The 17,432-nt window shown below is 45.7% G+C and overlaps 1 protein-coding gene across 5 annotated transcripts in view; it reads left to right on the top strand.

Moving 5' to 3' along the window:
- SLC25A22 (solute carrier family 25 member 22) overlaps positions 1 to 15,141 on the top strand; it is a 179,496-nt gene extending 164,355 nt beyond the window's left edge. For all 5 annotated transcript variants that reach the window (XM_069223107.1, XM_069223105.1, XM_069223104.1 and 2 more), the window contains one exon: positions 9,245 to 15,141. In XM_069223107.1, the coding sequence (XP_069079208.1) occupies positions 9,245 to 9,398 (154 nt within the window). In that variant the 3' untranslated portion in view covers positions 9,399 to 15,141. The remainder of the gene's footprint in view (positions 1 to 9,244) is intronic.
- Positions 15,142 to 17,432: the final 2,291 nt, after the last annotated feature.

Below are 17,432 nucleotides of genomic sequence, written 5' to 3'. Positions count from 1 at the left end.
TCATGGGCTGGGGGAGAGGCACAATAGAGTGTCGCCACCTGGTCAACGGCAGATAACAGTCGCTGCAGAGAGCGCCATGTGTCTGTGATGGGCTCCCTCTGGACCTAACTGGGGGCTCTCGATTGCCCACACCACATGGGAGTCAAACAGCCGCAGCTCCATGGCACTGTATCTGCTGGGTGCCAGGAGCTTGACCGCACCACCGCAGGCCTCCCAGTGCGTTTTGCCGCCCAGCCGGCGGCAGATAACAGATGCCGCTGAGCATCTGCGACTGGCTCCCTCTAGGTCCGATTGGGGCTCCTGATTGCCCACACCACAGGGGAGACAAGCAGTGGCTACAACTCCATAGCTCCAGGAGGCCAGGAACCTGACTGCAGCCCTGTGGGCCTCCCAGTGCAGCACAGCCTCACAGGAATAACTGGGGGGAACCAAGAGAAACAGCTCAGAGAACAACAGACAGTTTCAGAAACTCTCTGCGCCAAACTTGAAGGGTGCTCAAGGCGTAATAATATCTGACTTGTGGGGGTGCCAGAAAAGGTTGATGGTCCTGCTGCTGACCTGTTTGTGGAAGACATTATCGTCCGCGTGCTGCAGCCACGGGGTCTAGCCAAATATTTTTAGGCGGAAAGAGCACACAGAATTCCATGTGCCAACCCAAACCCTGGCGTGCCTTTGTACAATCATACCCATATATTCAACTTTAGGGACCGCAATAGGCCCGGCTAGTCAAGAATGCACAAGTAAGTTTCATCCCGGATTATACCCTTGGAGGTCAAAAACATAGCCGCAGCTTAATTGAAGTGAAAAGGGCCCTGCAAGAAATATAATTGAAATTCTCATTGCTGTTCTGAATGCAACTCAAAGTGGTGGCAGAGGGGAAAACTTGGATCTTCACTGGAGGATGCATGGGATTGGTTGGAAGGAACAAGGGAATCTGGGGGAACGAAGCCCCAGCACCACACATCATGGCAGAGGGGTGATTGCACCATTGCGGACCCCTGAAAGCCCTTCGAGGGACTGAGGAAAGCATCAGGATTACCACAGCGACATGACTCCCTCTCTACTGACATACATGAACAGCGCCCCGACTGGTTTGATAGCGAGGGTTGAGGCACCCAGTTGACTGCCCTTTTCTCCATCAGAAGTGGGGCACCACAGACCTCGAAGACCTGGTGTGATTCTTCATTGCTGTAGAGAGACACTAAATGGTGGTAAAGACTTGCAGACCAGAAGATTCTTGGTAAACTCCAATGTTCAATGAAGGTGTGGGGGTGGGTTCAATGTAGGGGGATGACCGCAGTTCTCCAATCTGTTAGAGTTTGTTAAGGACGACACGCACTGTGCAAGGTTGGTGGAGGGGGGGGTCAGGTAATTTTGAACCCACTGTGTAGGAAGGAACTGAGGGGGATGATTTGAGGGCGAATTGTTTTGCTTCCTTGTTGGCCCCCTGAGAAGGGGCAGTTAAAGGTTACACTAGGAGCACTAACACCACATTGTAATTGAGGCACCACAGGAACCCTCTCTTGCCCTCAACTGGGCAGTCCCAATGGAGGCCAAGCTGGAGACTCTGATCTTCTTAGCCATTAAGTCGACAGTTGGCATGAGACGCTGAAGATTACGCTGCTCTCATGGAATGCTCCGGACGTGGCCCTCCTACAGGAGACCCACCTGAAGGGTAACACCTATAAGACATTGGACAGGTGGGGCTACAGAGTAGTGGAGCATGCTGGTTACACAACAGACTCCAGGGGAGTGGGGGTATTAGTTAAGAAGTCACAACCCCTTACAGTACACCTGATTTGGCCAGATAAACATGGTCGATTCGTTGCACTCACGGGGAGCTGGGAGGGGTACATCATCAGTATCTGCTCTCTATACATCCCGCCACGCCTGTACAACACAACTCTTCCTTCATTGGGCACTTTACTTCTCAAACTTCCAATCATCCTAGCAATCTGATTATAGGGGGTGGACTTTAACTTGACTCTTTGTGAAGGGCTCGATCAGCACCCTTTGAGGCTGATATCTACTGTCCATCACGCGCTATCGGACTTCCTCCAAGCCTTGGGACTGACTGACACATGGTGGGGCCATCACCCCCCTGAACAACAATCAGGGTCACCTCATTCCTGCGTATTGCTGTTTTTTTTTATTTGATAACACACATGCTTCAATAACCCTGATCACCTGTAATGTTTATTGGTCCCCAGGAGAGTGGTGATGCAACACGGAGGGGGATGTGGCAAGCAACGCGGCACAGTCGACCCTCCTAAGATGTGCACCTATTAAGTGCAAAGCCACAAACCTTTTTACTGCAAATGCGTGCCTCAGACTTCTAACTTACTTGTCCTGTTCCATCAATCCCCTCCGAGCTAGCCAGTAAGTTTCGTCCCCCAACTGTCCATCTATCAGGCCACTCCAGGTCTCGCTCAGCATGTTCGTCCACTCGGACCCTTTTGAGTTTACACTCCTCTGCCACCGCCCATTCTTGCAAATCCTTCCGCCACTTTTCCACGGTCGGGGTGCCGGGCTTGCTTAGCAAACTGCAATTCTGCATCTCCCTAGGACCAGGTCCTATTGAGCAAAGCTGTATGCCATTTTACCTCCAGTTTTTGGAATCGGGGACAGTCCTAGTAGGCAATGTTGCATTGAAAGTGCCACCGCTATTTTCTTCACCCTTTGCACCTCCCTCTGCACAGCCTTCCAGAAGGGGCGTATTACCCGGCATTTCCATGCCATGTATACGAAGTCCGCCGGCGTCATATGGCACCTGCTGCTGTTGGCATCTCGGGAGGGATAAACCCTGTGCAACCTCAGTGGGGTCAAGTATGTCCTATTTAGGGGCATTGTCTATGCTTAAAAGTTACCTGGGATTTAATATTCTTTACTCGCCCAACATCCCTCTTCAGGATAATCCATGGCTTCCAATGACACAAGAAACACTAGTGAAACGCATGCTTTCCACCTATCAGATCCAAACAATGGGCGACCTTTTCAATAATCATAAACTGGACCTCAGTTCTGTATTTGAGGCCAGCGGCACAGCACCCATGATGGAACACTTTGTCCGTATTCAACTACATAGCACACTATGGGAGATGTTGCCTTCCTTCCTGGAAGAGTCACCTGATTCCCCCCCTTACTATGATTATCTCTACAGTGAGAACACTTAGCTGAATTCTCCCCTTTATCACGCCAGCCTCGAACAGCGCCCCATGCACCGCATTGCAGCGCAAGTAAGATTTGAACTTCTCCATCCCTGAAAAAGTATGGAACTTTTGCTACCTGCAAACTAAGTTGGTTTCCATTAATAGCCGACACAAACTAGTATTCTGTACGTTCTCCACCAAGCTTACTCCACTCCCCAGGCCCTTGCTAAATTTGACCCCTCATGCTTTCACAAATGCCTTAAATGTTCTGCAGATAATGACGATTTTGCTCACCTCACCTGGTAGTAGTAGTAGGAGCCCCAGACAGCTGACTGGTTATGTGATCTCACTTATCGTGACACCACGAGTAAACTCTAGCCTCCTCCCCCTTCAATCACCCCCCCCCCCCCCCACGTCCAGACCAAGGACATTTGGACTCCTCTTCGCACCTACTTACTGAATCATGCACTGCCTGACTCTGCTGTCAATGTGTCCGACCCATGATCTTTTGCCAATTACATAATCTCGGCTCTGTACCCCTTACTGAATTGTGCATTTTGCTTGGATGCAGACTTTCTCCTTCAGCTTTTACCAAGTTATGTATTACAAGTTGTGGCTCTGTATGTTGTACTTTTTGGAAAATAGTAAATACATTTTTTTTTAAAGTATAATAGCGTATTGTTGGCGTACATGGAGACATGTTGTGCTTCCCACCGTAATACCACAAGTGCTCAGTTCCAATCGAAGGTGAATCGTCAATGGCTCCATAGAGTGTGCAAAAAGGAGTGGGGACAGGGGGCACCCCTGTTTTGTTCCTCTCTCAACAGGGTACACGTGTGACACCACCTGCCCCATTCACACTCTGGTGCGGGGCTCTGCATATAGCAGGTGAGTCCAGGATATAAAATCCTGTCCCAGGCCCATTCGCCTAAGTACCTTCCACAAGTACTCCCATGATATGGTATCGAACCCCTTTTCAATATCTAAGGCTACCAGCCCCCAGTTGAAGCCAGCAGGGAATTTAGAAAAGGGTTAACAGGAGGTGGCGGATGCCTCAGCCGCATCTTTTACTCTGCTCTACTCCCCCGCCGTTACAGCTATGGCGAAGGACTCCTGATAGTTTCTAGCTAATATCCCACCCTTATCCACCCAGAGCCACGCAAGTCTAGATAAGAAGATCAAAGAAGAAGAAATTGTGATGATGATACGAGAACTTGCCTCCGGTTAAGCAGTCTGTCCGAATGGGTTGCCAATTGAGTTATATAAACCACTAAGTCAAAATCTAGCCCCACATCTTTTGAATAAGTTTGTTGAGAGACACCAAAGGGGTATACTATACCAAGACCAACAGCTAGTGCCGATAGTGGTGATCCCAAATGAGGGCAAGCCACCCGAGGACTGTGCCTCATAAAGCCCCATTTCTCTGTTAAACGAGGAAGCCAAGGTCCTAGCCAAGGTTCAGGCAAGTTGCCTTGAAAAAGTGATCTCTGAATTAGTCCACCCAGATCAATCGGGTTTTATGCCCCATCATAGACCTAGACTAAACTAAATGTACTGAGCAGAGTCCTCCAACTACAAGAGCGAGCCCTAGTGTTCTCTCTAGACACCCACATGGCATTTGATTCAGTCGAATGGACATATTTACTCGAGGTCCTGGCCAAGATGGCCCACGCTATATCAAATAGGTGCACCTTCTATACTCTGAGCCCTAGGCGCAGGTGAGAGTTAATGGGGGTGTATCCCAAGTTTTCCAGTTACAGTGGGGAACATGCCAGGGCTGCCCCCCGTCCCCTTTAATATTTGCATTAGCACTGGAACTACTAGCAGCCTGAGTAAGGCGGCACCCATTGTTCTGTGGCCTACAGTGGTCCGAACACTGGGAGGACAGAATCTCGCTTTGCGCTGACAATGTCCTGCTGTACGTCATATATCCAGAGCTTACTTTGGCCAGACTCAAGCAGATTTTTCATATTTTTGGCCAACGTTTCGGATACACAATAAATTGGCAAAATCACAAAGCTATACCTTGCAAGGGCAGGCACTGCGACTAGCACCTGACTGCAGCACGGTGCTGGCAACTGAGAGTTTCTGATACCTAGGTGTATTTATTATGATGAATCCAGCGTCAGTCTTCGAGAAACCACAAGTTCTAATTGTGGACAGAGTGTGGTCAAGAGGGCACCTTGCATACAATTTGGGAATCCTCCAAAATCAGATGCTTCTGGGAGATGGTGCTTGAGTGTCTGAACAGACTGTTCGAGACTACCCTCACTGCAGCAGCAAAACTGTGCCTCTTGAACATTTGGGAGAGAACAGATTTGACCCACATGAAATGTTTCTGTGTTACTCTGGGGCTAATAATTGCCAAAAGAAATATAGCCAGGCTGTGGGGATCAGAACAAGTGCCCAAATTGGGCAATTGGAAGAGAGACATGGATTGGTGCATGTTGGCGGAAAAGGTAGTTTATGAATGGAACAAGATCTGGGGACCCTGGAATGATTATAGAGAGAACATTTGTCCTGCCCCCACTTCAGTGGCTGACAGTGACCTGTGAGCGGTGGGATACCTCCTGTGCAATGATGGGCGTAATGGGGGAGCGGACTAGTGAGAGAGGAGGTTTCACCCTTACAAACATGTGATGCCTTGTTTTCCTGAAAGTGATCAATATTGCAAGTTTATGGTTCCTTTGTTGCTGAAACTATTTTTTTTTTTTTTTTTTTTTTAAATGTGTCCCAAAATATAAAACTTTCCCGCTTTTTGTCCCTCCTAATAGGGCCTGATAACACCCCTCCTCTGCATAAGCTCACTTCAAGATATCGCACCACCAGCCATGAATCAAAGGCACTTTTGCAGCCTTCCAGCCCATGGTGATTTGTCTTTTTTGTTAGAATGAAAGTTAAATCTATGAAGGCGCACACATGCTTCAACCTTTTGGTGCAGGTTGTCACACCAAGGAAGCATGTGATAGGGTCTTCTGGTGTCAAACGTGCAGTCACTTCCATCACTCCCTGTATCGTGGCATCCCAAGAGGGTGACACCAGCAGACGATGCCATATACCATGTGTAGGAAGTCTGGTTCTGAGCACAGGTGGGGTAAACCGTGGCAGCCCCAGGGAACATTCGATCTATTGTTTTTGGGGTCAGATACACATGCTGTAGGTAGCTAAATTGTGTAGTGAAACCTGGAATTTCTGGATATTGAGTTAACTGATCCGAGACATTGCAGCCACATGGCACCACTAAGCTCTGCCCATACAGATCCCTTTACTTTAGTAATATGGCAAATAGACAAGGCGACGCATGAACAGTGTCTTGAACCACTTCCATTTTTTAAACATTGCTTTTACAAGATTTTCATGTATCATTTGCTGTCTGGTGTAACCATGTTTCTCCAACTCTACAACAACGTCTGCTGTGTCCCATGACATAGCTTCTGTATTTGATAAAGTTGCCGTAAACAGAAGGGACGCATAGTACCGTGATATCTTGTAGATGTAGTTTCTATTAGTCAATCATCTGAACTTTATGTATTGCCTTATTTGTGGCAAAAAATGCTTCAAAGCAAACTGAAAACAGCAGTGTGGAGAAGAAACATGCATATCTCGTGTCAGGGGTTGTCATGGGTTCTCATGAAATTAGGTGGTTATTTGACATAGATGAGTGGGACTGCTTCATAATCTGCTGCCACGAGCAACCCCTAAGCTAAAAACTGTTTTGTGTTTGATATATGCAATAATGTAAATGTTGCTCAGATTGCTGGCAGTCATTCCAATGGCATTTTAAGCACCAACAACTCTAAAAAGAATAAAAGATGTTGTGCCAGAATTGAGCAAGGTAATGTGCCATTAAACCTTGCCCAGTTTGCTGATGTCTGAAGGTTGATTCACTGTTTCCAACCATTGATGAGTCCCTACTTTCTTGTGTGGTCAGGACCCCTTTCCTCTTGGTATGGTACCAGGATATTGTGGAGTAAATATCATCTGACACAAATATAGTGTCCTAAATATTGTTTACAAAAAGATCGCATCAATGGAGTAAATAAAATATACACTCTGCTGTATTTTTGTAAACGATGTTTAGGCCGCAACATTTATGTCTAGCAATATTTTGCTGCCTCTATTCTGACATACAGTCTCCTAATTTTCTTATGGAAATGAGCAGTCAGTGTACCTCAGACGCTTAATCGTAACCTCTGCCCCTTGTTTGTTTGCCTCAAACTGACTTGCTACTCAATGGAGAGAGAATTAGTCAGCTGAATGTTTTGAGGAATATTCTGGGGACTCTCCAGTAGTTTTCCCTCATTTGGGATTCTCTTGTTGGTATTATGCCTGGGACTAGGGTCTATTGTTTATTCCTCCAATGGGCTATGAAGTGGTATTTGGATCAATCCAGACAATATTACAGGAAATGACTTCAAGTCAAAGACTTACTTTGTTTAACTTATTTATATTATACTCTTGCCAACAGATTTAACATAAATGACAACTCAAAGTGGCTTACTTTATTTCTTAAGAGGACATCTTAGGCCCTTTCAGAAGGTAAATAAAAAAAATGACAAAAGAAAGCAAGCTTTTTTCTTAGAACGTTTGAAGGGAAGTAGTTGCAGAACAGATTGACAAAAGTAGAGAATGTCGGTTTACTGGCATTGAAGCTCTTCTGGTTGGCGTAATAACCTCACACTTCTTTTGCTGAGTACTGTTAAGAAGCCAGTAGTCCTGAACAAGCCCCGTTTTCCTCCATCTTTGGGAGTACCTTCTTGGTACTCTTCCAAAGGACAGCACGTATTGTCTCATCCTCTTCACATCCTACGTAATGCTGTGTGCTGGTCCACATCCTCCTACCCTAGGACTATTTTTGTCATTGACCTCTTGGCAAGCATTTTAAATCGCTTGCTTGCCTCCTTCAAGGTACCCTCTTTTTATTTTGCTCAATTAACTGCCACATTGCTGAAAGGAGAAAGAGGTTACATGAACCTAAAGAAAGAGGGCTAAAGAAATAGGTATTCTGGAGGCCCTATGGGCAGTAGCCAATTCTCGGTACGTCAGAGGTGTACTCCAAGTCAGGCCTGATGTGATGATAGCATACAGTGTAAAACAGACTAAACTAGGAAGGTGGCAGCCAGCGACGTTCAGGGAAGTACAGGCTGAGGAATTCTCAGCCCACCCGCGCTAAAGCACGCCAGCCAGAGCCGCACAACATTTTATTATAGGTACATTCATGATTTGTTTCTCCAGAGGAATAATACTCCTACGTCCTGTGCTGGACCCTAACACTTTACAATATTTAGGTTTTCCCCTACTGAGTGCTGGTAAGGCCTATGATTTGGTATTTTTTTTGTTTTTCTGAATGTGCTATAACAAGAAACTGTTGGCTCCTTGAAAAAGATATCAGGTTGCCAACTCCTATGATTCACCCCAAGGAGGGTACCACTACTACCATTGTGAGCTCAGCAATGGCATTAGGCTTGGAAATGGACTCCATTGTTTTACTTCAGCTTTACAGGGAACAAAAAGGTCCACTCTGCCTTGTGGATGATGGAATGGACTCCCAATGATGTGGATGATGGAATAGACTCCCCCTTTGCCTATGAGTGGGTGAGTTGTTGGTTCTGCAGCAATCCTACTTGAGTACTAGACTTCTGTGTGAGCCTTACGCCGGCGTCCCTTCGAGTTCCAGGCCAAGTTGCTAGTGTTGTGCCTGGTTTACCAGGCTGTGGTTCTGAGGAACCCATTCTAACTGAATAACAAAGTAGTGTTTCCAGTAGGACCTAGTTATGATCGAAACCAGGGCTCCTTCCTTTTTTTCTGATCAGTCCGTAGAGCCAGTACGTCTCAGCAGGCTTTCTCCATTAAGTCCCTTCCACTGTAAAATTATTTTCATGTTTCTCTTTGTCTGACTTTGTCCCCTTCCTTCGTTGGTTATAACCGTGAATTTAAAAACTTGTTTTAATTGCTTTTTGTAAATTGTTTTTTTGGACTTTATGCTCTTTTAAAAGTTAGATTTGTTCTTTTTGAATATACATGCAAGGTTTTCTTTTATTGCTTTTTTTCAAGTGTTGGCTGATCGTGTTTCTATTTTTTTATCCCTTCTGCAGGAAAATCTGGAAGCATGAGGGTCCTAAAGCTTTCCTAAAGGGAGCATACTGCCGGGCGCTGGTCATCGCCCCACTCTTCGGTATTGCACAAGTTGTCTACTTCATAGGAATTGGGGAATACCTCCTAGACTTTCTTCCGAAACGTCGCGATTAACTGCTGTGCACTTTACTGGATGCCTCATTGCGAGTACTGGCTGCATAGAAGAGCTCAAGCACAAGGACCGCGCGGCAGGAGCAGGCTGGCGGAAACTGGTGACAAAGTGCCCTCACTTCATGCCATCTCCTTATCTTTTAAATGTGACAGGACCATGTAGACAGGCCTTATCCATAGTAAGCCCCAGAGGACTAGAAGCAGCGCCTCCATTCCCAGTGTCTCAGAGCCCTGGATACAGCCTGTAGCCTTCTTCATAGACCCAACTCATTTATGTCACATGCATCACATTTAGTCACTTCCTTTTATACGTAACCAGGTTTCACATATTCTCCCTTCCTTTACGCGTCACAAGGTCTCTCATATAGTCCTTGTACTATACATGATGAATTCCCTCATGCAACCTCCTTACAAGTCACAGACCTCACCCTCTACCTACTTTTAAATGTTGCATGGCCTCTCACACAGTCTGTTCTTTATAGCTATAAGGTTCCCATAGTCCCAGCTCCATATATGTTCTGCACATGCAGCCCCCCTCATTTCTCTTTTACTGGACCTCACAAACGTGCACAGTTCCTTTGTCACGAGGCCTCACACAGTCCCTACCCTCTATACATCACAAGGCTCAGAAACAGCCAAGCCCTTTACATGTCACAAGTCTCACAAACACGTCACAAGACTACTACTTATCCCTCTTCACTTTGCCATGAGGCCTCAAATATAGTCCCTGTCCTGTGTGTGTTCCAGGGTCTCACATTCTCACATACAGACTGCTCTTGTCACAGGACCACACGCGCTGTCTTTTCCATTATGTCACTCAGTCCCCAAACCTTTGATGCACGACCGACATGTAGTCGCCAACACTGAGTCCCCTTGTTTGTCAGAAGGCCTGATATACATTCCCTGCACTAAATCGTTTCCCACAGTCTCTTCCATTAACAAAGGACCACAAATGCATCACTTCCATGTCGTAGGCTTCACGTTATCCCTTTTTTCTCCCACAAGTCACCACCTGCAGTCTCCTATCTTACCCTGCGCCCTCGCAGTCTACTGCGCCACAAGGCCTCGCATCCCGTCCCTGCCCTGTGTATCTATCGGTCTTGGATACCGCGCCTGTCCCTAATGGACACGCTTCAGACGGTTTCACGCACTGTAGCTCAGTGCCCACAGGACAAGGGGCGGGCCGCCACGGTGGTGATGAAGAGGACATTGTTTTTTAATATGCCTCTGAAGCTTGAGCATGAACAACCGGCTTGAGACCATATTCTGAAAGGTTTACGTCTCACAAGTCTTGAAGGGAATATCTCCGTAGTGCTTGTCTGTGCTTCTGCAGGCCTCAGAATGCCCTCATCCCTGCCCAGGGCTAACGTGCCAGAGGGCGGGTGTTCTCCGGTGCATGTCAGAAATCAGAAGTGGCTGTGTGGCGTCTTCAGATGTAGTGCCTCTGTCCCCTTTCCCCAGCACACATTGCTGTTTCACGTCTGTATCACTGGTGGTGCAGTCAGGCCAGTGGGTGGGTGATCTTGGAAAACTTTTTAAAAAGACCACATGCACTTTCTTTAGTTCAGTGTGAATTAACCTGAGTTCTTTAAAGGGTCTTTTGCTATGCCTGCATGCGTTCCGGGTTCATCATGAGTAAGCAGGTTGTTCAGTGCCAGGGCTACAATAGATTTAATCCTCCAAAAGTCAGTCTGTTGCGTAGTGATCTGCAGAAGATCTGAAGACTGCATGTCCCATAATGCATTTGGCTTGGCACCAACATGTAGCCCACGCGGTTCCCTGATTCGGGTCTTTCAAAGCACACACAACTGCTTCACGAACCCCACTGCCAGGGATCATGCGCAGAAGAACGGGAGTGACCAAGTGGCGCTGAGCTACACCAAGTGGGTCGCGTGTGTTTAGTCCATCTTTCCACATCAGCACTCGAAACACTTGTGATGACTGAGAGTCTGGGATTAAGGAGGCGATGCTGCATCACTCTGCAGTAGTTCTGCAATACCACACACAGGAGGAAGCCTGTTTGGAAAGGGCCACTGCCTCTTCTAGAAGCTTCTCGGATAGTTTGCCGCCGTCTCCTGACATCAGTTTGAGCCCTTCCGATTCAGCGGGGTCATTGCAAAGCAGGTTTACCTATTGTTGGAATGATCTCGGATTTTATTTTTTAATTTAAAATGTGTAAATTTTTAGGCATCAACATATGTGCTGGGTTATTTTATTTATCTTATTGCTTCGTTTTTACTATCGGACATTTCATTGGATTTCGCTCTTTGCGGGAGAGCAGTGGCTGTCACTGGGGCGCTTGGTTGGCTGGGATACCTCGCCAAACAAGCACAGTAAGCGCACAGACATTTTGCTGGTCTTTATTGGGACCACTGGCCACAAAGAGGCAGAAATAAAGGGCGAGGAGAGGGAATAATGGTGACATTAAGACAAGGAGCAAAGCTCTTGACAATGCTTACAGGGTTATTGACTGAGGTTCTGTGCGCGTACCTGTGTGACGCACTAAAGGCCTGCATGTGCCGTGCAAAAGTGAGCACTCCCTAGCAAGTCTAGGCCTAAGTCAAGCAACAACTTTTTTATAATGGGGCCTAATATTTGTTTTACCATAAATGTTTTTACTCTTCAGAGTAGGACATCATGCACACCTTCCCAAAACTTTAAGGCCCTGTTTCCAGTTTTCGGGAGAACCCCTAAATTGGCAGTGACAATTTAAGACTCTCCATATTGCATGGCACCTGCGCTGTGTGGATACATGTTGCAGAAACAGAGACATGCCGGCAGAGACTGTTCCTGTCTGCCATGCTCTACCCCAGCAGCCATTCAGCAAGGCTTAGGGAACGAGAGGGAGCTTTCTGTGGCAAAAGAAGTGTCACGCTCTTCCCGTAGAGCTTGAAACGTCACGCAGCCCTGCCGGTTCTCTCAGTGCTTCTGCCCTTGCGGATGGAGCTGGCACTCTACCATGTATTCAGACATCACATTTCACCCTGATGAAGGACACGGTGCCCGCGCCACCCACTACTGTGCCAGCCACAAGGAAACATAATTTCACACCTCTTTTGCGTAAATGGCCTCTTAGCTGCTTCCCCAGAATCTTAAAAATACTTTTCTTGAAGAGATACCTGCCTGACAAGTTGGAGGTAATCTGAATAGCACGACTGCCCTACTGACTCTTCTGTATGCGCTTAGTTGCTTCTGGGAACTCCGTAGATTACTTTATTCTCCGATCCACAAATGAGGGCATCAGTCCGGGGATGTGCCACTGGCTCGCCCATCTGCTGCTACCCTTCTCACATGCTTTCATTGTGCTAGGGAAGCAGCTGCATGGGGATGTGGGAGCTCGCTCTGGATCCCTCGGAAGGATGGAGATACAGGAGGCAGACCAGGATATCAGCAATTTACTTCGATAATAGTCAAATCTTAGCATACGTATCTTTCCGCGACTGAAATTTCCTGTGCGATGGGAAAATCTCATGGTGCAAAATTCACATGTGCCAGGAGACTGCCCTTTTACCAGAAGGCATAACAACATTATTCCCGTAGCGCTAATCCTGCAGGACAACCTTCAGCTGGACCATTCTTGAAGTAGGATGCTCATCAAACAGCGTATTTTTAACGATAGCTTCAGGACTAGCCAGGTGGCCTCCCAGTTTATTGTTATTGGCAACCGAATTTTAAGAATATATTCGATCATTTTTCCAATATAAACTTTCAATAAATGATTCACCAGCGAATAAAGTAAATGACAGGGATCAATACTTTACGGACCGAGTTAAAGAAATTGGTGACCTGAAGGAAAAAGTGCACGACCTCCTTATGTTTTACTTGTTCTATTTGGGTTTATAGTACTCTGCAAACAACCTCCACTAGCAAGGGGCTTCTTATAAGTAATTGCCTTTAGACTAAAAGTCCCTTTTTTTTTTACCTCTCAGGAAATGCTGCCTTTCTAATTTCTATCTTCTTGAATCAGATGGCAGATAGGTTTCCTCTCATACAAAAGCGGGCCTCCAGCATCCTCTGACCGCAAACAAAAGGCCTCACGTTTTTTAGAATTGTTTGTGAAGAGAACGATGACTTCTCTCAGAAGGGGTTGGTGTTCAGGCTGCAAAGAGAACTGCCACGGTGCCAGTCTGCTGCCTCTGTAACATTAGTGGAGCTTGCCACCAGTCACACCGGACGTGCATCTATCTCTGCCCTGTGTCTGCCAGTCTTTCAGAAACATCAGTCTTCTGGCAAAGAATCTAATTTCCCTCTGTTCAAAAGTATTTGGTCTGGTTTGCTGCTGTAGTGTTTGTTGGATTAGATGCAGAGTGTGGTGAATGATCCCTGTGAAGCTAGTCCTTGTGATCTGGGCTTCAGTTGACTGTTGCACTTGGCGTGCTCCTCTGTGACTCGGTGTTACTATTTAATAATTTGTAAAATGCAAACGAATCAAGCTTTTTTAAGGGGCATGCCTGATTACAGGTTGGAGAGCATAAAAACAACAGGATATTACGATGTGTGCTCCCAAGCGACCTGGCACATTTTGCTCACATCCATTCTGCCTTAGTTGAAATGTCCCCCCTGAGGCCATCACACCATTGTGGATAGGAGGTTCTTGCCCTTGATCCCGCTGAACGGTGGCCTGTGAAAGTCAATGGGGAACGCTGTGCATCTGTCTTACACCTGCTTGTTGCATTTCCAGACTCCAACTACTGTATTTCTAGTCCTTTCCATTGTATGACTTCCAAGTGACCAGATATCTGGAAGTGTACTCTTCTGCGAGTTGATGAATTCCCTTCCTGGAGACGGTTGTTTTTGCTTTTTCACTAATAAACAGGATTTTCTAATCTTTCTCTAGCCTGGCATGGGAATCTGCAACTCAGGGCAGGTTACAGACACAGGGCTAGGGAAACTTAGACCTCTGCCCTGATTGTCGAAGCTGTAAAAGGGTTCGGCGGTGGTTATCATCCATACTCCATAAAACCTTGCACGTAATGGCTGCTGATGCTAGCTTGCTGAATGGCTAAGCACCCCCAGGCACAGTTTACAGCCTATCTCTGGCAGGAGGTTCATTGCTCGTCATTCCTGAGGCAGGGCGGGGACTCTAGGAGTGGCCCTGTTGTCACCAGCACTGCTGGTTAAGTGAGGAGAAGGTTATTCGTTCCCCTTTGGTGCCATGCTGAGCCAACAAGTCTGCTTGCTAGCAAGAGAGAGGTGTGATTGACACCTTTGACGAGAAGTCGCTGCTGCCAATCTCTTTTCTCTAACAAGCCGCGTGTCTGCCAGTTGGAACGTGTAAATGCTCTAAGCTTTTTGTTTTAATTTACAGTATTTTAAAGTGATGTCTTGCGTACCAGTCAGTCGTAATAGCGACACTCAAAGGTCCGCCCCTTCATAACGCCTTCATCTACATTTTGATTGGCTGGAGTATTTTACAGCGAGCATCTGCATTTTAAAACGTGACCAATTTCCGAAATGTGCGCTGTCCACTTTATGCGTGTGTGTATGGCAATGTTTCTTTTTAACATTTCCAGAACAATCTAATTTATTGCGTTACATGTTAACCTTGAAATCGTAAAATTTCTGACTTGTAAGTGTAGTACGTACTGTATAGTAAATTATATATTATTGCTGCAGGGTCCCAGATAAATGAAAAACGAGAGGCTGTTTTTTAGACTGCTGCTTTACAATTTTAAAAATGTTTTAAACAGTCCAAGTGTAAATTTGTGTAATGTAACGTACAATAAACAACAATGTTCAGACCGTCCTATGTGTTGACATTCCTTTACGTTGTTAATGCGAGTCGTGACCTATTCTTGTGGCCATTAATAATCCTCCACCTGGAGGGTCTGACGTTTGTTCTGCTGTGTCTTGTAAAGTATCGGTACTTCGGGCCATATGTACGAAAGCTTTTTCCCATAGACACAGAATGGGTAAAATCCTTTAGTACATTTGGCCCCTGATTCCTGTTGTAAGTAGTTCTTTGATTTGCACATACGGTTTTGTTTTTATAGACTCAGTCTTGCCCAGTGGCTCATTAAAGTTCTTTCCAATGGAGATGAGGGCTTCAGGGATCTGGAGGTCGGACTGTTGTCACCGTAGCTCGCGTACATATACCAATGGCTGGTCATGGGAACCAGGTCAGGAGGGTGAAATAAAGTCCAGTGGCTTGGCAAACATGAGCTTTCATGGTTTCATCAATAGCAGAGAGTAGTCTTTAACGTGAAGGGGTCTCCAATACAGCTTGTATCTTGACCAGTGAATCGAGAGTCTGTTTTGGGAGGGGCTAGACTTTAGCACGTAATGGTCTTGTAAGGTACCGCCAGGTTAGCAAAGAAGGAAGAGGGTACCTGAGAATGAAGTTATTTTTGCTTGTGATGGAAGATCCTGGAGTCAACCTGTTCTTTTGCAAAGAGCAAGTAACAGCATTACAGGGGGATACAATCATTGTGCTCTAATACGAGGATGAGTCATGCCAAATAATGTTTCCACCTTTGCAAGTTGGCTGTCATATTTGCCAGTAGGTCCTTGTACATTTGGTCAATCCTGGCAATCGCAGCAACTGGCTGAGGGGAAGCCACATGAGGCAAGAGAAGCAAGATTAGGATTCCCAAAGGGTGCATCGGCTGACGGGCATGTTTTGGCTGCGTTATTCATTTACGTCACCATCGGAAGACATAGTCAGAATGCTTCCAAGATTGTGAAACCTTTGAGAGAAAATCGAGGTGCTTTATTAAAGGAGGGCTAATCAAATGAAAGCATAAGGGGTCACTTTCATCTATTAGCACTGAAATGAAGATTGGTCTGGTGCACTTACTCTTGTATGCTTGATCACGGTCAATGACGTTCCAAAGATAAACTACTTTTCTGGAAAACATTTTTGAATGTCATTAGTATCTACATATGGTAGTCCACATTGCAAATATAGAAGAAGATTGCAAACAGTGTAATACCGCTATTGAAAGAACGCTGTATTGTGTGAAACTACACAGGTGGTACTGCCATAGGTGGACACCTAGGTGGCCAATTAAAGTTAGTAAGGCATTATGAATAGTAGGCCATGGCTAAATCTTTATTTTATGGAAAATACAAAAGATGGAGAATTTTTTTTTAAAATGTAAATTATTTTCCAACCCTCTGCATTAGAGTAAGAGCATCTAGGCTACTGATTGGTTGTTTGCTGAGCAGACATAATCCTTCCTACTTCGAACTCTTGAATCCGATTCAGTGCTTCAAATTATAATGTATGTCTGAATTTAAGATTTTGTCCATAAAATGATTTAATTAATTCTTTAGTATTAACTAATTGGTTAAGGTGGGAAATGTATCAATCACGAGCAAAGTGCTTTTTGATGTACTATACTTGCTAATTATATTTAATAACTCATTTATTATTAAAACACTAGTACTTTTCGCTGCAGATGCATTTGTGTGAGGAGCTTTTCCAGTCATGGCTTTATATTTGGCATGATGATGCTTGCAGTTTTCCTTTCCAGGCAACTCGCCCTTTGTGGATGCTTATTACATTTTCGTTAGATGTAATTAGACTTATTTCTGACTTATAGATGTTTTATTACAAGTCCTACCATTTTTGTGTCATCACATCATTCCTGTTTCAATAAAGGCTAGTAGCCCACCACAAGGATCGTATGGCTTGGGTATCTATTCAAAGTGAGGAATCTGCAGCTGGAAGTCTCTATCAGATGAACAAGTTGGTTATATTCTGTAATGCATTACCTGGTAGAGACTACGGCCCTCATTATGACACTGGCGGTAAAGTCTGAATACTGCAGCGGTGACTGCCACCAACATACCACCGCAGAGGCGAACGACTGTCCGCCAGATTATGACACATACACACTAAACCAATAGAAAACAGCCACAATCACAAATTCGTCAGACCGATTGAACGTGATAAACTGTCGGTACTACCACCCATGCCGTTATGCCACTAAAACAATGCCCTCCAAATAATGACCCACGAATCACCACAGCGGACACAATTCCTCATTGGCTAACATGGGGTTCTATGGAGTACAGGACCAATGATGATCAACG

This window comes from Pleurodeles waltl, chromosome 3_1 (genome assembly GCF_031143425.1).
Source record: "Pleurodeles waltl isolate 20211129_DDA chromosome 3_1, aPleWal1.hap1.20221129, whole genome shotgun sequence".
Lineage (NCBI taxonomy): Eukaryota > Metazoa > Chordata > Amphibia > Caudata > Salamandridae > Pleurodeles > Pleurodeles waltl.
The sequence above is the reverse complement of the archived record's forward strand: the minus strand, read 5'-3'. Positions and strand labels throughout refer to the sequence as shown.